A 24916-nucleotide genomic window follows, 5' to 3' on the forward strand; every position below is an offset into this window, starting at 1 on the left:
AACAAACAGGACCACAATTCACCCAAAGAGACGCCCCACCTGGGGCATCCCAACTCCCTTCTGTCAATTTGCTGTGCCCAGGAAATTGGTCCACATGCACCTACCACAACAAAAGAAGTAGCTCACTTTTACTATTCCTCGGTTCTGTGTAATCCTGCACCCCAAAGAAATGTGTTATATGCATCATAACTTCTGATGCACATATGAGATTAAACAAAGTCAGGAGCAGTGGCACTTTCAGATTGATGGGATTTAAAGTTCAGAGTAGGATGGGAACTCTCAGCTTTTGATAAATGCTGAAGGGATAGTACCTGCACACCCTACATGCAGGGTAGATTCATCCCTTCATGTATATTCAGACCTATTTCTCTCCAGCTTTCCACCTAACAAACTGATAAAACAAAAAAGATACTGAAGTGTATTACAGCTTAACAAGATTGACAAATTCTGATTTTTTCTGTCATTTAGTTGGTCAAAGTTGAACAAATTGTAACACACACCTTGCCATTTTTCAGTGTTAATTCTTTTATTCTCCTTTTTCTTCCCAAAATAACACTAATTATATTGAAAGAAAATGTCAGTGTTTTCTTCATTACTTCTGGGCTAAGACCAGGTTTCTAAGTGGAAGCAAGCAAATTTTCATATCCAAATTATAATCTCTGACAAACAAATAATGAGAATGCTGACACAATTTTCAGTGGAGTGGCATGTGTGGTGGCAATATCATGCAGTCTAAACCTGTAGGAAATAAAGTATTTTGTTCCAGAAGGGTATGAATTTCCCAACTCAGAATAAAGTATACCTCTGGTATTTACTGGACTCTAGCAAACATAACAATTCTGCAAACATGCAAGTGCTTCAGGGAGTATAGGATTTAATCACAATTCAAAACCTCTTCATATCAGACACACTTGCGACAAAGAGATTCATAAGCCATGGGAGCTACCTTCTTTTTCTCCTCCAGAAAATCAAGTGGGATTTAGCCCAGGTGAATAATAGTAAGAGACAAAATAGTAGTTCAGCAAGAGATATACCTAGAATAAGTGTTCAAAAGCTTACAGAAAATAAAAAATGTTATAAAGCACCTAAAATTATGCACTGTGTTGTAACCATGCATGGGAACCATAGGAACACACCAAAAAGGATGAGAATGTGAGTTTTTATGTCCTTTGTGAATCAGCAGATGTAATTTCAATGCTTACATGAAGCAGAGCCTGAAATAAGCTATTATCATGTTATTCTTTATTAGTTGTTAAGCACTGATATTTTATTGAGCCCTTGTCCTATTGGGTTTACAGTTGTAGGCCCTCTGCCATTTGTTCCAGCCAACACTTAACTCCTCTCAAACTCCTAATGTCAAGATGTATAAAGAGATCTGCCATGACAAACCCAGTGCTTGCACAAAAAATTACATTGAAGCAATTATACAAGGCTTGAAATGGAGAAAGAGTTAACTGCACTTTTACAAATTACTTACTGTGGGAAATAGAGAAAAAGGAAATGTTTAAGAGTGATGTGAATGGGAAGAGATGGATTAGTAGAACAATGGATTAGTCCTCTCTTGAGGACAGGAAAATTGGCACAGAGAACTGCAGAGAACACTCAAGCTCTACCCAGGAAATAGGAAGGAATAGCTGTCAAAGCAAAAGGAGAAAGAGGATGGAAATTGAGTATAAAGGACAGGTAGATATTGTGCCTCCCAGGCAAAGAATGCAAACAGAAAATAGGAAAAACCTAATGACTCACATTTGTCACAGAGTTGTCCCTCTGCCTTTCTTTAATCTTACCCTCAGCTGCACAGTCTCACCCTTGGGCTGACACAGGCACCCATGTGATGAGAGAGAGATCATCTTCCCAAAACACCACTTGCTTGTTCCTGTTGGCTCATTTTCTATCAAGTTAGCCACTTGAAGAGCAATGGAGAAAATATAAGACTGTATCTTGCCTACACCAGTGAGTCACTAAATCAGTTTAGCCAGCTTCCCCCCTAAATGCAGCCGTAATGTGCACACAAAAGTTCTTCAGCCTTCCTCAGGGGATCCATGACGTAAAACCATTTTTTTCTGACAGGAAGCTGCCTCACTCACTCCATTGATAGATCCACACTTGAATGCAAGCACAATAGAACTTCAGAAGTCTTATTATGAAATCCTACTTTGTTCTCAGCCATTTGAGCAGGTACTGGTGTCTTTTTCACAATTTCTAAAAATGTGGGAAATTATTAGTAAGATTCACCCCTGTATGCTGCTAGCCACACAGGTGTCACTGAGCATTTCATAAATATGGAAAGCTGTAGCCTCTAGGCACTAGTTACCAAGTCTCATCAACTTCACATCAGCACATTTTAAGCAGGAATGGCCAATAGGTAGCACAGCTATTTATTTTTAAAATAATGCTGACATCTAGTGGCTAGCTCCACTCACAGAGGTCTGAGCAGGTCTGAAAGCTTCATGTGTCATTAGCCACCCTTTGGAGGCAAGAGGCTCCAGCTGGAAATGTCACATCTATCCTAACTATTCAAATTGTGAACTATTCAAACAAAGAAAATGCATAGTTCTTCAGAGAACATAAGCTAAATTTTAAAAAATACAGGCAGGAAAAAAAAATCCCCCTCTTTTGTAGTTGGAAATTACCATGTAAAAAAAGAAATTAGAAGCCAGATGATTAAAAGATGATGGGGTCAAAACTGCTGCCAGCTAAAGCTGAAGAAAAATGAAGACGCGACCAGACTTTCCCAGAAATATCAGATGTCTGAAAATACTAAGATTTTATGATCTGGAGCGAGACATGTCAAAATACTAACCCTACCCCAGTTCCGCCTCACTGTCAGCTAAGAGCACTGCTGCAGCTCCTCAGCTGGCCAGGGAGGAGGCTTCCTGGATCAAAGTGTCAGAAGGAACCCATACACAAAGAGAACACATGCAGAAGCAGACAGACTTTGAGAAACCCCAAAGACAGCCAAGAGAAACCTGAAACATGGCCAGAGCAAAGATTAACAGTGTCTTGTCCTGTCTTATCTGTACAGTGAGATACCTATAGGCTGCAAATGAAATAAAATTACATAAGGTTGAACCGCTTTGTTATGAAGTCTTGCAAAGAAAAACTGTACAGATCTCATTTTGGCCCCAAGTTGCTCTGCTCACTTTAACTGCTAGAAAAGTGTAGAAGTCTTATAGATATGACTCATACAGATGATGATCACTGCTCATACACTTCTCCCTCACTGCATTTGCCTTCTGATGTATCAGAAAGCAAGGACAGACCTCTTGCTTTTGCAGCACATTTAGATTTTCCACAATAACTGAAACATCGGGTCCTTGAAGAAAAGACTGGAAATATCTGTATATTCACATGCCAACTAAACTGTGAGGCAGTTCCCTCTATTCAAAGTTATGCAAAGTATGTCTGAGAATTTCACAAAATATTGTTTGTAAAGAAGAGCACAGGATGATCCTGCCTCTCTCCTGGTGCAGGAGGAAGACAGACAACCCAGCGATGAGCAAGCCAGCCTTTCCCATGCCCCAGTTGCAATTGTGCCATTTTCTCATGAAAAGTAGTGCATGTTCATCTGCAAACAAATTACTGGAGTAAGAAATGGACACCCATCTGGACTACTGTGACCAGGTCTGAGGTGCACAACATAAGGTCTTGGATCTGTTAGAGTCCAAAGGAGGGATGTGAAGATCAAGAAATACAGAGCATCTCTCCTTTGAAGAGACCTGGAGTGGTTCAGCCTGAAGCAAAGATACATGGGAGACACTATAGCACTTTACAGTACCTAGAATGGCTACAAGAGAGCTGGAGAGGGACTTTTTACAAGGGCATGTAGTGACAGAACAAGGGTAAATGGCTTTAAACTGTGAGATGGTAGGTTTAGATTAGGTATTACGAATAAGCTCACTTATTACTTACCACTCACTCTGTGAGTGGTTAAGATACTAGAACAGGTTTGTCCAGAGAAACTGTGAATTCCCCATACCTGAAAGTGTTAAAGGCACAGGGTTCTGAGCAACCTGGTCTAGTGGAAGGTGTCTATGGCAGGGGAGTTGGAATTAGGTGACCTTAAAGGTTCCTTCCAACACAAGTAATTGTGTGATTCTATGAAATACACTTCACATACTTCATGTGTTACTTTTTTCCCATCAGTCTCTTTGGACTGTTGCTGTACTTTGCAATAGTACCCGGTTTTCTTTCAGATCACACCTTGCTGGAGGAAGGCTAGTGTCTACTTCTTCCAGGTGCAAGGAAGTGCTGGAGCGATCAGGTAGCAAAGAAGAAAGCAGGATCTCACAGGTGCCCTTGCTCCTGCTATCCCTGGAAGTATGCAGACTGGCCCTGAGAAGCTGATAGGGATGAAAGTTCAGGGAAAATCACAAGAAGTCCATACCAAGGTCATACCATACCATACCAAGGTCACTGGTCATTCAGGAAAACCAGCACATAGAAGAGACATGAATTCACACTTCATGGCACAAAAAAACCCACTGTATTTCAGTATTCAGTATTTCAGTACCAGAAAAACAAATATGAGTTGAGCCCATCTCACTGGATGACAAACCAAGAAGCAATGTAGCAATCCAGATGTAGCAATCTATCTTCATCAAAATTGTAAATTTCATCTATCTAAGAACAGTAAATGCTTAGTGCTGCATGAAATAGCAAAGTCCTGAGGCAAAAGAGGCACTATATGATCCAAGTGATCTGTGCTGGTTCTCATTTCATTACTCTGGCAGTTTTCCTACAGGCTGAAACAGGATTCTTAGCAACAGTAGACACATTATTCTAAATATCTTGAAAAATAAACATTGTCTTAAGATACTGCATAACGAGACAAAAATATATCTGCAGAACACTGGGCTGTTAAGTCAACTAATTGACACAGGAACTTCTTTCCTGAGCACTAGCGAGGACTGGTCTCTAAATCCCCAGTCTCATCATTAACACAGTAAGAAGGTGTTATTTAAGACAATGTTTTTCATTTCAACTCTCATTACTTTGAAAACAATTACTCAAATCCCTGTCCAACCAAATTCAAGGAATTTACTGAAGATTCATATGTCAAGAAGTGGAAAAAAGGCCTCCCACAGATATTTCATTTCTGTGTGCTGCAAATGCTTCAGCACTACTGGCAGCCAACAGTACAGAGAACTCAACTAGCTTTATTCGTAACTATTTGCCATCGTTACCTAATACTCCCTCTGAGGCGACTATAATGTTTTCCCAACATAGTTCTCCACTGAACACAAAGGAGGCTGACTCTAAAAGATAAGAAAGTATTTGGAATGTTTAGAGACACTTTCCTACACAGTAATGCAGTGTTACTACAGGCCATACACAAATAGCTGTCCAGTTCTACAATAAATACTTGCAATGACATTTTCGACTCTACAACTCCATAGCCAAGAAATCCAAGTGCATGGAGTGACATCTAGGTAGCTCTGGTGATTTATCAAGTCATTGTTGAGTTGTTAACTAAAAGAATTTGATTAATGATTTAATTATGATCAAATGATATGTAATTGATGATTGACTAGAAATTAAATAGTAATCAAATGGTGATTAAGTGATCACTTGAGGGTAATTAATGGGTGAACTGACAAAGACCTAGATGATGACTTAGCAATTCAGACAGCTGTCAAACACAGTACTGTTTAACACACTTGTAATAAATAAGTGGATGAAACAAATAAATAGATGGCTATATATAAAGGTCACTAGCACACAGTATACCTTTAGGCTGAAAGTAAAATGCTCCTTACCTTACTGTAGAGATCAGACACTGGTAAAGAATCTCTCTGCCCTGAGGAGTGACCTGGAGAGCTGTCCCTGCTGCCAGGGACGTCAGGGCCCAGCGGCGTGAGAGCAGCAGAGCTCAGCGGCTGGAGGCGGCCACAGGTACGGGGAGGGCAGTGAGGGACCTGCAGCCAAACACTGCCCTGGGGCTTGTGCACCTGCGTGGCTGTGGCAGCTTTAGCTTGGCCTGGTCCCAGCTCGGGCTGCTGCTGTTATGTCCTGACAAGGCATGGCCCAGGAGCCTCGGTCCCTGAGGAGATGCGGCCTCGCATGGCTCTCGGCGGGATCAGCCTGGCCGGCTTGTGGGCGATGCCTGAGCCAAGGCACCACTCAGGCCCATCACCAACCTCACCAGTACACTATTTGCTGCATTAACTTATTACTTATTGCTGCCAGCACAAAACTTGCATGTAGTATCCCCTTATACAGATGTTTGTCTGAATATTTGTCAGAGAAAATACAAGTTACTCAAAAGTCATTTTTGAGGTTTATCCAGAAAAAAAGAAAATCTCACTTCTCTGAACTGTTACATACACTGCTGAAGACTTGCCAACAGGCTGTCATGCTCTTTCATATGAAGATTTTCAATGCAGATCTTGAATACATTTAAGTGAAAAGCAGTGAAATTAGTTATTTCATTACATTTCTCTACACTTTCCATGCATCCTGCATTCAAAAGATCTGTAATGAAAAAAGAGACCTATTTGGAAACAGAAAAGTATTCCCCAACCTTGGATGAGGACTCCCATCCTAAATGCTGTACTGATCAACGATGCCTATGAAAGTACAATGACTCAAGCAGAAACCAAATGCAAAATACATCTGAACCTTATCTAAACTATACTATTGCAGAATTAGAAATTTCTTGATTAGGTGCTAATCTCAAATCCTCTTGAAGACAAAAAAAGAATGTTTAATTAATAAATATCCATGCAAATTTTACTTTGGTGGAATGCACAAAAATTATTAAAACAAGTCTGTTGTACCCTTTATTTGATACACCAGACCAATAGTACCAAGGCTTTTAGGTGATATTGACCTAAAGCAGATCAAACCCCTTGCCCAGAGCATTCAGCAGCCACTTTGATCCAAAACTTCCACACAATAAGCTAACAGGTCTCTTCCTTCAACCAAGGATGTGAGGATGTGACCTCCACTTGTGGAAAGTTTCAAAGTCCTAACCAAGCTTCCTAGAAATTTACCTATTTAGTTAAGATAATTGTTTCAAAGTGTCAAAACCACAAAGTCAGTTAAAAATTATATTTTGGTATAAATTCACTCAGCTTTAAGAATTTTGTATTGGTAAATGTAGTGTTTACCTATCAAGATTTCTTCAAACATTGCTATTAGGTTTTTCAATAACATTTCATAAAAAGGATACATTTGATGAACTTGTGTTTCAACAGAAGCAGTTTCAAATTTAAGTGGAATGCTTTTTAGTGATTAGTTTTTACCTTCAAAATGCAAACATACTGTTTCCAGATCATGTTCTGAAAAGGTTCCAAAGAATAACTAACTTCTTTATCTGTGCACTTTCCTCTCCTTACCTTCTCACATGGCATTACCACAAGCTTGGAGTTTAACAGACTCTTTTCAACAGTTACTCAGATTACAAAGCAGTATCAGCCCGGCAACAATCTAGTAATCTAATGGAAAATGAATCCAAGCATGACCTCTGCAAGCAAAATTTCAAAATCCAAAACTGCAGTACGTTAAAAATAAGGATTTTCATAGCTCCTTAAGGATCACAAGGAAAAAAGTTCAATCTCCTGAGATAAAGTTCCACAAAATCAAAACACCAAGGCATAAACACATTTATAGGAGTGATGGAAATACCTAGATAACTTGTTTACAAAATTTTCCCCAAATCCCAAAATGCTTGTTCCTAAGCATTTTAACAGATAAACCATAAATACTCCATTCATTCTTCATGTTACAATGAATTATTTGGATAGATGAAAGGCATATGACTATTAAATATTAACATAGTAATTGCTGTGTTACTAGTTCTCCTACCACTGAAAGGGGACTATACCACATAGGCTGACAAATCTCTGAAGAGAAAAAAAAAAAAAAAGACAAAAGATTGGGTTATATAGAAACAGACCTATGGCAAATTAATATTGTTCAAAGGTTTCTTTGGACAGGAGGGCAGTCTTTACATCATCCTAAGAGATACTCATGTACTACAGGTCACTTTAGGAACTTTTCAGGCAACCCACATACACAAGTTTTCTTTCCATTGACCAAACCATTGCTATTGCAATCACCCTCACCCATGGCAAGTATATACATCCATGTGACAGCTTTCATCACTTTTTCCTCAGGAACTATCTCACTGGTATTCTTCAAGCTGTTCATGATCACTTCAGGGGGGAAAGCATTTGTCCAGTACTTTCACTGCAGACAATAATCCAAGTATGAAGAAAATTACTTCCTTTGAGAAGTATCCATGTTGGCATGAGTAATTACATTAAGAACACTTTATCACAGTGCTAAGATTTATACATACACACATTAATTGACCTTTATTAGCAATAGCAGCTTTATCTGCCAGTTACCACTAGGATACAATCTTTGAGATGTTCCTTGTCTTGTGATAGCATGAGTTTAGCCAGAGATACCTGTGTTCAAAGAGGCAGATGGATGATTCCAGTCAGAATAGGAAATACAAAAGGAGCTGCAGATCTCAGTAAGGGATGTCAAATGTAAAGCAGGGGAAACAGCAAAGCTGTTTCACATTGATACAACTAGCAAAAACCTTTAAAGGTTACATAAAATCAATGCCACAAACACACTGAAAAGTATTACTGCAATATACACTGCCTAGCTTTAATTTCAAGCAGACAGTTGTTACGGTAATGACAATCTCAAATTTGCTCTTAATATACCATCATTCACCTCTCCCTAAGATCTGGAGTGTGAGGGTATTTTAGTGAATAGATAAACTGAGGTTTAAGATGAACTAAGATGAAATGAGCTTTGTTTTCAACAGTGTAAAAATCATCCTGACAAATTAGGCTATTAGTGAAAGCATAAAGCATTTGATTTCTTACGGTGTTAAACAGCTCTTTTAGATAACATGAGTAAACAGGGCTATGTGAAATCTTATGATTTCTTTACTTCAACAGTTTTCATCTCATTAATTCCTGCCCAAGTGAGGGCTGATAGCTAACAGCAGTCTATTAGGCATGCTCACCAAGCAGACATGTTCTTTTTTTTGCTTATCAAATACAGCTAGAGATTTCCTAGAACCGTTTGTTAAGTGCACCAGCTTTCCATTCTACAGCAAGCTCCTTTAAGGATTGAGACCCTACTAACAGGTAACTTTTAAAAACATGAGTCCTCAATACAACCTCAATCCCTACCTCATTTGACATTTGATCAATGACGGGCATATGAAATCACTGAAACCAGAATGGAAGTACAAAAGAAAAAAAAAAACCAAATCAGGTAGAGCTTAAAAAAAATTATTAAATTTTTGTTAAATCACATGCCATAAATGACAAAGGAACAGATGCCTGTCTCCTAGAGTACCTCCATGACTGGTAGCATGTCCATCTGCTCACATGATAGCAGAATTTAGCTTCCCTGATAAACCATCATTAAGCCAAGGACCATTTACTTCAATTTCTCAGCAGATGTTTTCACACTTCTATGTAACTGCAAGCAGGGGACATGCAGCCTTGATTCCACAAGACAAACAGCACCTATTGGAATGCTCTTCCATGCACAGCCAATGGAGATACAAAGATGAACCACATCAGTAAAGGGAGGGCACTGATTAAGATTAGGGAAGACATTATGACCCTGCATCGACCCCTCACACCATTTCTTCCCTTTGAGCCAGATTAACTTCTGTTTCTGTGGTGAAACTATGCAAAATTACTTGAAGAAAACTGTTAGGTTCAAGGCTACAGTCTACTAAATAATCTACTCCCTACAGGTCAGCCATTTTAAGTGTATGAAAAATAAATAACTCTTCTGAAGAAGCCTATGCAGACATAACTGACCAATAACAATAAATGCATGAGATTTTTTTACCATATCTGTGACGTTTACAGTCAAAGAGAAACGCCACTGAAAAAAGGTAATCAGCCAATCTCATAACAGTAACAACTTATCAGGCACTTTCCTCCTAGCTGGTATTTGAAAATGTGTTTGTTATCTGCTGCTTCAGTATTTACATAATAAGTTGTTTTTCTTATCCTAGTGAAAAATTTCTATCCCTCTAGGCTACACAATCTGCAAACACAGACCAAATACAAGATAATGAAGTTTTCAAATTTCCAAATTACAACAGCTGCAAGAAAGAACAACATTATAGTGCAGCTAAAATTCTATTAAAAATAACACTATGTCAACAGAAGTCTTTTTTTATTTCCAAGTGTTCAAACTGTTATCACACATATGCCATTTAACCATTTTTTATTTTAACATTAAGGTAATTACAGTTGAAGGGCTCTATTTCCAGTGGCCTCTTTGCATTGGACACCACTAGAACAAAACGTGAAACATTCCACACAGCTAACAAAAGACATTTGAGTTATCAGAATTACAATCATCATCACCTTTTTTTTTTTTTTTGCTAACAGGTCACATACATACATAACCAGGGCCATTTTCTTTAGAATACCAAAATTAGTACTGCATTTGTTTATTTTCAATATGAACATCTCTACATACAAGCAACATGGTACATGACAGTTTGATAATCACACATACAGTACTTAGACAGCTCTGTGATGTGTTTTTTCCCCTAAGCTCCACAGAAGGCTTAATTTAGAAAACATATTGCTAATATGCCCCGCATAAACACCAAGAATCAAAAAGTATCTTTCATCACCTAAATGGGAGAGGGAGCAGTACTTCTATCTTGCATTAGACAGCTTTGTCATACATGCAATTTTCTTCTATGGACACTTCAACACATATCTTAGCTAACACTGTATGCAAAAAATAATCTTTAGTCAAAAAAGATTTTGCCTCAAATTAAAATAAACTAGAGATGACTACATGACAGACCACTAGCATTTCAAAATAATACTGAATGTGACACTTTTATTGAGGTTACTTGCTTATTACCATCTTACAAGCACATCAGTCACCTGATCAAGTCATCCTATTTTGAATTCATTTGTGAAACTGACTTGTCTCTTTTGATACCTACTAATAACTCAAATTACTGGTTAACAAATTCTAATTTCTTTGAATACCTCTACCATCAATTTCTACATGAAAACTAATTGCTATATTAAACCTTTTCACTCAATCTCGCCAAATGAATGATTTTAATTTCCCACCTTCCTGAACACAACTGACCTAAGCACAGTAATCTAAGTGAGGACAATCTTCCCTCTAATGTAACCATGCACTGTGAAGTAGCCCCTTCAAAGTTCTGAGGTAAAATGCATGAAAACTGGTTGCAAATTTTCAGACTTAAAGGAACAAAATTACATTATATATATATATTGCATTAAAAACCTGCATATAGGGATCTGAAGTAATTTATTTCACTTGTCTGTGAAACTTTAGCAGCTATTTCGTATTTATTCTATTTGGTCCAAATAGCCCTATATGTAATTAAGAGTCACTCAAAAAAGAATGCTGTGCCCAAAACCACATCTGCTACCACAAACATCTCTTCACCCTTTTATTCACCCTCACTGAGTTCTTAAAAACTTAAGATTTCTTCAGCTATACAAAAACAGATCTCAATTTTATCTGTAATATGTCAACAATAGCTAAGTTAAAAAGCAGGTGAAGCTATGTGACATATTTAAACTAAGCAACATGCACTTAATTTGATGAAGTCTCTCTTCCTCAGCCTTTAATACCAATTTGCATTGAATTATGAACTCTGCAGCACATAAATAGTGTATGGCACTTAAAATCATGTCTGCAATAAAAACAACTTTACCAAAATGTTCTGTAACTAAACAAACAGTAAATCTTGTTTATCTATACAAAATTTAGAGACTATGTTATCATCAAACGGAAAAATTACACAAACTAAGTTGGACATTCACCAGTTTTGAAATGTCCTTTTTCATGAAGTTGTTTTATCTTCTTGCTTTAATTATGTCAGAAAATTAACTCCTCCAATTCTGCTTCCATTTCTTCAGTGTAGTTTTATTGTGCCAGCAAACTTTGATCTTGCACCATTAACTTCCACCCTGGTGTGCCCCTTAAATCTCCAAGTTCTCCATCACATTCTCCCTTTTCCCTTCCATTGTCTGTGACTCAGTGTTACCCAGAAGACCTTCCTCTAGGACAGCATCTTGTGTAACACAGCTTCCATGGAGCAGAGACTTTCCTGTCCAGGGTACCAGGGCTGACCAGCCAAGTTTGCTGGGTCATGGTCCGCCACGTACCAGGTAAGCTCCCTGTGCATGCTAAGTGCCTTCTGTGGAAAGATAAACCAGCTGTGCACATGAGCCACGGGAAGCACCCTGAGCTTCAGCGTGCATGGGGCAAAAAGACCACAGACAGACATTTTAGCTGCAGCAGTTTTAACTCTGTTTGATTGTTTAACCTGTGTTACAGTCTAAGTATCATTGCTTATGCAACACTTTGAAATGAACAAAAACCCTACAGACAGGTAAACCACTCATTTTCCATAGAACTGGTTACTACATGCTCCAGAATGAATTTAATGGAAATCCTGAAGAGTGTTCTAACTAATAATCACATTTGTCTTACTCTGAGGTATATATCTAGAAGTTAATGGTTCACATCTAAAGTCCAAAAAAAAGGCTACTTGTATTTTCTAGGTCAAGTAAGCTATAGAAAAATGGCAAGAGAGAGCGTGTGTTTTGTTTTCAAGTGTTATTGTCTAGCATAATGCTTCATACAAGTAATGCAAAGAAAAAAGACGTATGTTCAAGGCTGTTAACATCTGAATAAATAGGGTAAATTAGCAAATACAGTATTGAAAATTATCTACAAAAATGTGTTTTTCCAAGCATTCATTGTTTGTATCAAGTCTTAAAGCAGAAAGCTGCAGGGCAATACCAAACAAAATGAAATAAAAGAAAAAGTGAAATTGAGACATTTCAATTAATCCCCTCATAAAACACATGAATACTTACTGTAAACTGAACTAAAATTGAAACAACTAAAGCTATTAGGTGGCCTTATCAGCAAACACCTTCAATCAAAAGGCCATAAACAAGTATGTTTTACATATTACTTGATTTGTTTATTTTACACCATGGGGTGAAAGCAACACAATTTTTAGTAAAGTATACACAAATAGCCTCACTCAGAATACACTTTTAATGCACATAAAAAAAGTATTCATCTTACAAATTGATTTGCAATCCAAATATACAATAGCTTGGAAAACAATATTTTAGAAAACTAAAGCCAATGTAAAAAGACCGCTTAATACAACTAAATGATACAAGTTTTTGTATGGCTCTGTCTTTAGAGTTTTCTTACTGCATCATCAATATCAGAAATCTGTTCCTTCAGCTGGTTCCACTGTTCTGGATTTAAAGAAATTCCTGAAAAGCATTAAAAATAAACACTTAAAGACAAAAATAAAATTGTGGTGCAGGATTTTGTGCAATTATTATAAAGGCTGCTTTCATACACTAAGCCTATGTTATAATATTAATACTTGAGTTACTTCAACCACCATCTTAGTTACAAAGTGAAACTACCCACTTCCAATGCTTCAACTGAACTTCAGGTTATTTCTAGACAAGTTTACAAAGAAAGTATGTGTAACACAATTGTACAAGTACTAGGCTAAACCTAAGAAGTGAAATGCAACTCTGGCCTTGACAGAAAGCGGTACAAATGTCCTGGGTGGTAAGTAGGGAATCATTTATATTCCTGTTGGCTCCTAAAAGCTGAACGTATGCTGACACATCTTCTGTGCATTTTTCCAGTACCATAATTCTGGGGAGGCTTTTCCCTCTTTTGTTTCTTAAAGCACTACAAATAACAGGTGCTCTAAGTAATCATTTGGAGAGACTATCACTCCCTAACACTCACAAACACCAAAGTTACTTTTTACTTCAAGTTGTCTACAACTTCTAGTGATGTTCAACCAATAATCATTCAGTACCCCACAAACCATCACTTCAATTCTAAATTTGATCTCATTTTCCCCTCAAGCTTGAGTACAGGTACGTGTTTCATTTGTGCTTTGGTCTACTCATTCTTACCCACAAATTTCTACACCCACTCAGAAAATGCAGGCTCCCAGACATCTCATATTTTCTCCTGTCAAGCTTATCCAACTAATTATTCCTACTCTCCCCTTCCAGTGATAGTTTTCCCTCGTTGCTTTCTCCCTGAAGGTAGAGTGGGACCTGAAAACAGCTGAAACTTTTGAATTTCATCTTTGGAGCCCATAGCCTTTTGTTTTCTTTTCCATCACTGTCTTGAATGAGAGCACCACCACAATTTAAAACAGCAAGTAGTGCACATGGGGCTTCTCTAAGCACTCTTCCACCAGTCTTTGGAGGGCAGGTTCCATCTGAAAACAGGTCAGGCATGCTAACCATTATTATGGGATTAAATGTCATGAAGATGTCCCTCAACCACAGACCAGATGAACCAAACAAAATTTAGACCTGCTGTTTAAGACACTGACAGTAACTTAAACTGCTGGGTTTATTTTTGTTTTATTACAAAATTTATACTGCTTATACTGGTTTCAGGATAGATAGATATATAGATAGATAAGCAGCTTATGAATGCATTGAGGAAATATGAAACTCATATATTTGTATCAGATTATTTTTTATCGTAACAAAGTTCATACTCTTTTGCTGTGTTGATAAACACTTCTATCTACATCATATCATTTTTGTCACTTGGCCCACCCATCAAATCCTGTTGTTATTTGCCATTCCAAGAGCATATGCTATTGAATTCTACCTTGAAACACAGAACATAAAGTCCTTAGAAGTTAGAGTAACTTTTTCATTAACTAGCAGCAAATACAAAACCAGCAATTTTCCTGTAGAGCACCAGTATGCAAACTATTCACAGTGGTTATTTAAGAAATGTTGAAAATGCTTCTCAAACCTTCTGACTGTTTACTGAGTTTCTCCTAAACACACTGGAAGAATGTAACAACTTTACAGTGATTGTACATTAGACTTCTTCAAACTTAGCAGCCTGCCAGTACATGAAGCTGGGGAAGGACTTTTTGCAACAGCATGTAGTGACAGGAAGCAATAACTTCACACTGGAAGTGGGATACATTTAGAGTGGGTATTAGGAAGAAATTCTGTACTGTGAGTGTGATGATGCACTGGCACAGGCTGCCTAGAGAAGCTGCGGATGACCCATCCCTGGAAGTGCTCAAGGCCAGGCTGGATGAGGCTCTGAGCAACTTAGTCTAGTGGTAGGTATTCCCGCCCATAGCAGGGAGTGGGGCTGAACAAGGTGATCTTCAAAGTCCCTTCCAACTCAAACCATCCTGTGGTTCTATCTCTAGGGCAGAACATTTCATACTTACCTTTCAGTAATGCTATATAAAAATTGATAAAAAGTATGCTTTTCAAAGAGAAGCATTATAACATTAAGCACAGCACCACCACTGCAACTGTCCTGCAATCCCCATCTTGAGATGTTGAAGTTTTGAAAATGGTACACAGTAAAGCCTTGCCATAAAAAGCAACTGTGCAAGTAGCAACTAGAAGTACAATGGCTTATGCTGTGCTACAGATTACAAACTTGGGATACTTGAGATATTTCCCCTTCTGCTAAAACACTTTTTAACAATTTTTTTCATAATTAGTCACATTAAATGTTTAGGTTGTTTTAATCTGAAATTTAGTAGAAACTGAAGGACAAAATTAAAATCTTATAACAATGATTAAATATTTTCAGCTAATTCTGAAGTAAGAAACCCAACCATAAAAAGAAATTCAGTTCATTAGGTTAATCAAGGGGATGGCAGGGGGAAGAAATATGGCAATGGTATAAAGATGTTTATAACTCCCCTACCAAATTTGCTTGTATTTGACATCTTGATTTCCATAAATCATGGAGGATCTCTTTAGGAAAAAAGACTCATTTAAGATTTTATCCTTAACCTTCAGATAAAACTAATTCTTTGTAAAAACACAAATCATAAGAAAGTAAAAATAATACAAAAAAGTATCATGCAGCAACAAAGGAGAAAAATATTACATAAGAAGTTCTACTGTAAAGTGCAGACTATGTTTCAATACAAAGTAACAAGAAGCAGAACAATACCTTTTCTGCCAGGCTTCATTTCACCTTCTTGATCCATCCAATATTCTCTAATATCAATTAAGACTTTCCCTTTAAAGTCCCGAACACTGACGTACCTCATTTTGCCAATCTGTCAAAACACATATAAAGGTCTATTAGGTATTTTACATATTAGAGCATTCACTTTCCCCAGCAGCATTAGACTCTGACATGTGACACTGCACATTGCAGCTTATTTTAGACACCACAGAAACAACTAGATTAAAAGCTTAATTCAGAGTAGTCAGTAGGCTAATAAGTAACGACTTAAAACTGGTTGAGCAGGCAACGCTCAATGCAAAAGTAGCTCTCCTAGAATAAAAATACTTGTATTCTTTACATGCTTGCTTCTAGCAAGTCATGAATTTATGGTTTTCAGAAAAAAATTATTTCCTTTCTTCGCAACAGTACTAAACAGTTCCTTCTAAAAGAAGGAAAAAGGGAACACTACTCCTAAATCTTAATTTTAGTCCATTCCAGAAGTACAGAAAGCAAATTAAGATGTTCACATGTGATACCCTCCCCCTTTTTTTTTTAACACAGCAAATATAGATAGAAATTAAAGCCACCAACTGTCCCATGCCCACTCCCAAGTCCTCATGGATACTTCACTGTATCACCAGGTCTTCAAAAGAACAGTCAAATCTTTTAAGTTTACCAGTATGTAGCACAGTATAGAATTTTGGAAATTGGACTTTTGGAATTCTATAATTTTCAAACCAGTGTCATAACTGAATTTCATGGGCACCTCTTTTCTTGCGGGGGGTCGAGTGGGGAGAAGCTGGGAAGAATCATACCACCAACTATACAATACACTCAGTATTTGGGTGCATTCAGTATCTTTCCAAATATGATAAAATTCTATCTATTCAGGTAAATTCAAAGTACAAGGTGAATCTGAGAACCAGAAACTATATAATTAAAACATAATAAAATAAAACTTCTTGCAATTCTAAGAAATCCTTTGAATTCTGTATGTAACTTCTGGATATATTTTATGTAACAAAATAACAGATTCTAAAATACACCATTTTAAAATAAAATATTCCTTCATGGTAAAACACTACTTTTCAATTTCAACTTCCTTTATCTCTACATGCTGCATTTTGATACAGTTTAAGGATGAGCCCTACACTTCTGACCCAAAAACACTAGCACTAAAGAAAGACAGAAGAACTCTCCAACGTTCCAATCAACTACAATTATTCACAGATGTTTAAGTCATATGCTCTTATTTCACAAAATAGATACACACATGAATACTTTATATTTGCTTAAATGGATTTTTCTTTTTCTGCAGATGCTTTATGATGTCTAAAATTGATTTTATAACAATTAGGATAATGTAAGTCTGAAGCACTTTTCCTACCTCAAAGGATCCTTTAAAATTAATAAGATAGTAATGTTCATAAGGCAGTAGTTTTAGTTTATAAAGTTACAATACAGATTCAAAAACTCAAAAATAAAAGTATAATGTTATGACAGCTTAGCTCTTTCAGACCAAACCTGGTACCATGCCAAAGTCCATCTGCACTCCTGGCAAAGAATATTGTAAATAGCCTACATGGACAATATTTCTTAGTTTTACCCTTTTAACGCTACAGTAACTTCTAAGGTCACCTCCAGGAACAGCTTCAACCTGTAGCACTCTGCTGCACTTTTTTTTTCCATGGCTATTGAAGAATCCTAGTGCCTTGTCATGAAACTCCAGATGTGTCATAAGAAATAAAATCTAATTCAATATAGCAGATTACAGCAGCAAATACAGTAAAAGGGTCTAGAATATGATTTTCAAGGATAAGAAAGACTCTGTCTCTTAATTCAACTACAGTAAGGTGAGGGGCAAAGTTTATGCAAAGTTTACATTCACTCAGTCATTTAAGTCTACCTTAGATAAAATAATTTCTCTATATAAATGCTGCAATTAAGTTAGATTTCACATCACATCTAGATTTCAGATTAATATTCCCATTAAATTTCAGGTATTTAGTTGAAATCTATGCAAAAGTTGCCACTACTAAAATTATTAAGCAGGCTTCTAAAATACAGTTCCAACAAACATCTTCACTTACTAACAAAATCTAGACTTCACTTGTTAAGTAGGTAAATTGATGCTTCCTGACACTCAGCTACCTGTAACTCTGGTACAGGTTAATTTCTGAACAGTTCTTTTTTCATGCAACTGCTGATAACTTTAAGAGCAATTTCAGTGATTGAAGGTATTTTCATATCTTATAAACACAGCAGCATTCTAAAGGTCACTGTACTGGGAAGAATTTGTTTTCTTCACATTGGCTGATATGTGGCTGTGTTTTAGCTTTGTGCTGAACACAGTGATGGTAACACAGAGATGTTTTAGTTACTGCTGAGCAGAGCTTACACAGAGCCAAAGCCTTTTCTGTTTCTCAGACTGCCACGCTGGCGGGGAAGCTGGGGTGCTTGGGACAGTGGGAGGAGGCACAGCCAGGAAAGGTGACCCCAACTGACCAAAGGCATATTCCAGACCCTGTGACATCACGTTCAGGGTATAAAGTGGAGGGAAGAAAAGGGAAGGGGGCATGTTTCCCATGATGGCATTTGTCTTCCCAAGTGACATTTAGATGTGATGAGCACTGCTGTCCTGGAGATGGCTGAACTCCTGCCTGCCCATGGGAAGTGATGAATTAACTCCTTATTTTGTTTTGCGTGCAGGTGTGGCTTTTGCTTTCCCTACTAAACTGTCTTCATCTCAACCCTTGAGTTTTCCAGCTTTTATCATTCCAGTTCTCTCTGGTGCATGTGTGAGAGTGGCTGCCTGGGGCCTGGCTGCTGGCTGGAGTTAAATCATGGCAGTTATCATGATTTATAGCTGAGTACTTAGTGCAGTTCAACCTTCACACAGAAGTTCATATACTTTTTATTAAATAGTATAGATCCTTAGATTATATTATTCCATTCAGTAAACATTAAAACCATAATTTCCCGATTTCTATTTCTTAGAATAAAAAACACTGAAATGTATCTCTGTTCCTTTCCAAGATATGCAACTGGATTTCCTCTGTGGGTTTCAGCAAGCACCTTCTTTTTTCCTATCTTCAGTTTCTCTTGATTAAACTATACACCCACAAAGCAAGCATAATCAACAACAAATTCTTCCCTAGCCATTAACCATACGCAAGGAGCAGAAGACTCCTGTAAACAGTGATATCTGCAACAAAGCAAACTGTGAAATGCACCAGTGACCACCAAAGTTTCATAATTAGCATGCTAAACCAATCATAGTTTCAGAGCATCATAAATTTCTATGTTTACCTTCTTTCAAGAGTCTATGATACGAACACTAGGAAATTATACTGGGAAAAGTCCAAAAAAAAAGGTGAAAACTCAAAAAAAAAAAAAAAAAAAAAAAAAAACACAACCAAAAGAAAGGGGTAGGAAGGTGGACAGAACAACACAGAGACAACTTCTGAAATAACAATTTCAGTCAAATGCATGATCATGCAATGTGGCTCTGCTCTGGGTAGCCATTAATGAATCCTGACAAACCTTATCCAAATCAGGCATAGGTGGATGATAGGATTAGTCAAACTAACCAACGCACATGATGCAGAGCTCAGGTTGGCTTGAAGCCACAGACAGGAATTTAATGCACCAAGGCTAAACCCTTCCACATTAACACAAATAATGCCTGTCCTTAGGGCCTCGAGTAATACATCGCCCATGGGAGTAACATAAATTTCTGCAACCTAACAGCACACAAATCCTTCATCAAGTTGGAGAGTACACCAAGTTCCCTGCAAAACCTACTAAGGGCAAGACATGCAAATATATTGAACGCACCTTGTCTCCTATATTGAATGAATTGTCTTCTACTTACATTAACACTATTCTTTGTGAAAAAAAACATTACACCAACAATTTCAAACAAAAATATAAAAGGCATATATTTATGAAAATTATGAGTTTTCTGACTACAGGTGTCACAATGAACTCTATATTAAGGCAATCTCTATTCTTCAAGAAAACAGCCTGAGGGTGTAGAACAAGAAGACTTTTGGTTTCACATCATTTGCAGCCACTCCCACACACAATATGGACACCATAGAACTTGTGACTATCCTATGAATGCTTTACAGCCTGATTTCCATCAGCTGAAGCCACTCCTGTAAAGCTATACTGCAAAGTCACTTCCCCATCAGAGATAATTTTACTGCCACGAGAAAGGAGCTCTTCAGAAAGGTTTCTAGTATCACTAAGAGGCCTAGAACAAACAAAACTACATCTAAAAAATTCATGAGCATGCCATCCTGGGTAGGGGAGGGAAAAGGGGGAGTATCCTCAAACCCTCTGTAGTTTTATTTCTATAGTTTAACATTTGCATGTTAGTGACTGCATAGAAGTTGATGTAGACTACAAAAACTGACAATGCTTCAGCATAACACAATGAGTAATCTAAAAAGTATTTTATTGTTGATTACTTCAAGGCAGGCACAGACTGGTTAACACTGATATTTTAGGTCAAGGTGATAGTCAAAGATCTGTATTCTACTCAAAACCAGAAGAACTCTGTTCTTACCAGAGTAATATGAGTCCTCTAGTGTCTGTTTTTAGTAACTTTTTATTATCTTAGGTTGAAGAGGTCTCAAGAAACCAGAGCATGCATACTTTCACTTTTATTTGGAAGGATCTGGGTTTGTTTTTGCATCGGGTCACTGGAAATTTTGAAGTTTTCTCCAAGGCGGGAATTTCTGAACTTACCACAACCATAGCAACTGGAATTTCTGAACTTACCATTAAGGTTATACACAGCTCTTTAGAGTTTTACCTGTAGTTCACCTCCTAAGTTATAGAATTCACCATTTCATTTTTCCTACAGGGTTCAAAGCATGCCCAATCAGAACTAAAAATATTATACACTTCTTTCAATACAGAAGTCCAGACACAGCCTTCAAGTGAAGTTCTCCCTTCTAAACATAATTGGAAAAGTAGTAACTCAGACATTAAAAATAGCTGCCCTGTATGACAGTATCTGTTAAGCAGGTCTTCTCTCTACAACAGACTTTTCTTCCCCTGTACTACTTCACATGGCTACAGCCCAGAACCATTTCATTTACATTACTCTGCACTTGGATCATTTCACTAGGCACCTTTCCCATACCCTTTCACAAACTTGAGAATCAAAGCCTCAAGAATTTAGGTTCCTTTCCAGCCAGTTAGTCAGAGACTTTTCATAGATCTTGATCCACACCCCCAAGACACCTAATTCTGAGCTGTGTATCAACCCTGAGCACACACTGCCACTGCTTTGGCTAAGCCTGGGAACTGCAATACCCTGAATTCACAAATGCATTTTTCTACTGAGAAACAGACATTCATCCGATCTTAAAAACAAAGCAATACCACAAGTTACTATCTTTATGGATTTTCAGTGATAAGACCCTACATCAAAACATAAAGGAACAAACAATACTTAGTCCAAGATGCTGTAATAGCATAGGAGGCCAAACTGCCCTTGACCTAGTTAAATAGGAACGAAGCGTCTACATTTCTAAGAACTTATTTTTCAAGAGCCCTAATTAAAAAAACATTTCCATGTAGAGACAAACCCAATCTAATATTTCAAGTATACTGATGCTAAGTGTTGTATTTACTGACAAGATGAATACTCACAGATACCAGGAGCAAAGTCATGAGAATTAGATTAATTGATACAACTCAGATTCTTTTACTCTGTTGAAACCTGACCAGGCTTTTCTGAGCATCTCATCTGAATGCTAGCATCATAATCCCCTTCAGCCAAGGATTCAGAAGGCCAAGCACAACACTGTCAGAAAGTTCAGATCACCTCATAAAATTTATGGAGCATATGATGTAACATGTTACCTTAACCAGGCTCTATGAGTCATCAATTTTACCTGAAACATATTCTCATCTCTGTTACTGCTTTGCTTAGAAGAAGCTGCACCTTTTGAACTTTCACCAGTCTTTTGTTTCTTTACAGTTTTTTCTGAAGTCACTTGCTTTTTCCGCTTCGCCTTGGAGCAAAACAAAAAAAGAAAAGTGTGAGCCACAATCACTCTGTACTCTGTATACACAGATATGCTCTGTATACACAGATAAATTTACACCGTATGTCACAGCCTACTACCAAGCAATGCACTTTTATCACCTTCTTGCTGTGAAGACAGGAATTCAATACTATAAATTTAGACCAGAATTTAAAAAGTTCAAAATTAGCCTGGTTCTGTTCTCAGTGAAGTAATACTTTGGCTTTCATGAGAATTTAATAAGATCAAAATACTTTTCTAAAATCGTTCTCTTTCTGCACAGTAACACTGTTGGTTCAGTAGTTTTAATAAAAAAATTAAATCTGATTGAAATGGCATTTTTCATTCTACCAAATGGGAAAAGAAAGCAGAGAACAGCTTGCAACGCTCAAAAAAAAAAAAACCCGCATATATAAGATAGTAATTAATCTGGAAAAATTACTCATTAAGATAATTAGCAAGGTAACAAAAAAATATGGAAACCACCTCTCCCAGACCATTTTTTTTTTTTAATAAGCATCTAATCACTGCCCACAGCATGATAAATTATGCAACTTTTTAAAGCATTCAGACAATATCACCTGTAAATCAGATTACAGAGAAGCTACAAAGTTACTATTTCTACTAATGTAGAAATAGGAAACCAGATCTCTCAATGTACTATGTTAAAAGATCTGGTGTCTGTGTTACCACCTAGCATTTCTTAAAAAAGATAAATTAACTAGTTTTTTCTAAATCACTTTGATTTCTAGAATAATTTTGCTTTTGTTCAAAATGATTGGTACACCTATACAAACGTCTAACTTAAATAACTATTTAAATTAAATGCAAACATTTGATTTATACATTTACAACAGTCATCTTAAAATTTAGCAACTCAAAGACACTCAGGTTGGCTCAGCTTTTACATGAGAAACTAGCAGATGGTGTTAAGAGCAAATAAAAAAATGAAGCAGGGGAAAAAAAACCATGCAAACAAAGTAAGCAATTGACACAAGAAGCACAGGGCAAGTGCAGATTTTTCTTAGGGAGAAGTAATCCATATATTAAAATGGCAGAGGGTGGCTGTAGGCATGTTCTCAAGTTCAAATTCTTGCCACCAGAGCAGTTGAAGCGTTCAGAAGCTTGCCACAAAGCAGCAAAGAATCACAGAGCATTTGCAATTATCATATGGAATGGCATGAATAGAACACACTGCAACTAAAGAAAAAAACTTTTCTTCAGGGAAAAAATTATGCAATCCACCCACACTTGGAAGGTGGGTTGTTTGGTTTTTGTTGTAGTTGTTGAGGTGGGTGGAAGAGAAAGTTTCTTATAAGTCTGATAAATCATACAGAATGACATGCATGTTGTGGGATAATGCTCACCTAATTTCTTAACCCCAGCCTGAAAGAAAAGAGTTAATACAGTAACGAATTGTATGTATTGTTCACCTTTTCGTCAACTTCACTATCTGAATCACTGGCAGATGAGCTTGAAGATACAAGTTCCTTTGATTTAGGCATTCTGGGAAAAGAAAAATAACATGAAAACACTATATAAGGAATGACATTCTATTTTGGCTGGAAAGCATTCTTCAAACCTGTTTGTACTGGCTCATCTTCTTCAAGCCCTCCTAAAGATTTTCCTGCCTTTTCATTTAAGCTTTGATATGCACTACAGATGCAATATCAAGCACTCTTCCCTCTTATATCTCTTCCTCTTTTTGCTGCAACTGCATGAAAATACATTTAGAGCACATTAAATGCAGTGGTTTGGCTTCTGAACTGTCTACAGCAGAATGATTTTTCACAATTTTCATATACCCCTGGACATGGCAAAATCCACAATGTAAAATACAGAATCCAATACTGGCCTCCAACTGAATCCATTCTATTACATCCACAAACATGAATTATTAACACTCAAGCAGTATCTATACTCTGGCATGGGCATTTCACCCAGCTGGATTTAGAAGCAACACACTGCACAATTGTCACACACATGGACGTGCGAGCTTCCACCTATAATCTAACAGTCTGAAATACACCTCAGATAAAAAGAGCTGCAGCACTGCAATTAATATTTTCACTGCAACTTCAACACAACAATCACTGGAGACTACTAATTCACCAGACAAGCAGATATTAAGCATTCCTTGAATGCATGCTGCCAGGTGTACTTGCATGTCACCCTAGTATGCAAACATGTGGTTAGATATAGCAGTTACGCATCTTCCCTGCTGCTAGAAACTCTTTGTAACAAGTGTACACCTCATTTGGTCTTTTAGACTAAAATTAAGCATCCCTGAAACTGTACAATACAAACCTCAGCTAGGACAGGCGAAGATAGTGTTACAATGTACCTCGGGGGGGGGGGGGGGGGGGGGGAAGTAGTAACAGTGTATTTAAACGGAAAGTGAAAAAACAACAAACAAACCAGCAAAAAAAAAAACACCAAAAAAAACCCACCAAAAACTATAAGACAAAATAACCAAACCAGCGTCCAAATAATGCTAATGGATCAACGCAGTCCTAAAGCAGGGCAAGACCTGTGGAAATAGCTTGTAGCACAAGGACGGAAGCTGCAGCACTGCACAGTATACAGGGTGTGAGGAAACACAAGCCACGGTCTAGGATGGAGGCAAAGGAGAGCTGGACTGGGACAATGTGAAAATAAGCAAAGGGACGACACTGAGTCGGCGAGCCAAACGACGTTCGGGGGGATGACCCCGGGGACCACATGGAACGTAAAAAAGAACAACATGGAGGAAGGTGTGGGCGAAAACCGGAGTAAAAAGGGATGTGGGGGGGGTGGGTGCCCCCCGGGAGAGGCCGAGCGTTAGGAGACACCGCAGCGCCGGCCAGGGGGATGCG

At 37.6% G+C, this 24916-nt stretch overlaps 1 protein-coding gene across 3 annotated transcripts in view; it reads right to left on the bottom strand.

Annotated features, from left to right (window-relative positions):
- SUB1 (SUB1 regulator of transcription) overlaps window positions 1–24916 on the bottom strand; it is an 80763-nt gene that overhangs the window by 55151 nt on the left and 696 nt on the right. For 2 of the 3 annotated variants that reach the window (XR_013341562.1, XM_031507448.1), the window contains exons 2-4: window positions 23495–23567; window positions 21930–22049; window positions 16018–16126 (exon numbers count right to left, since the gene is read on the bottom strand). Coding sequence is in view for 2 of the 3 variants with exons in the window: in XM_031507448.1 (XP_031363308.1) it covers window positions 16018–16126; window positions 21930–22049; window positions 23495–23566 (301 nt within the window). In the remaining variant the exon portion in view is untranslated. Of the gene's footprint in view, window positions 1–10153; window positions 13302–16017; window positions 16127–21929; window positions 22050–23494; window positions 23568–24916 lie in introns of those variants that run through there. The other variant, XM_021554571.1, reaches the window with a different exon arrangement.

The sequence above is a fragment of the Lonchura striata genome, chromosome Z, assembly GCF_046129695.1.
Source record: "Lonchura striata isolate bLonStr1 chromosome Z, bLonStr1.mat, whole genome shotgun sequence".
Lineage (NCBI taxonomy): Eukaryota > Metazoa > Chordata > Aves > Passeriformes > Estrildidae > Lonchura > Lonchura striata.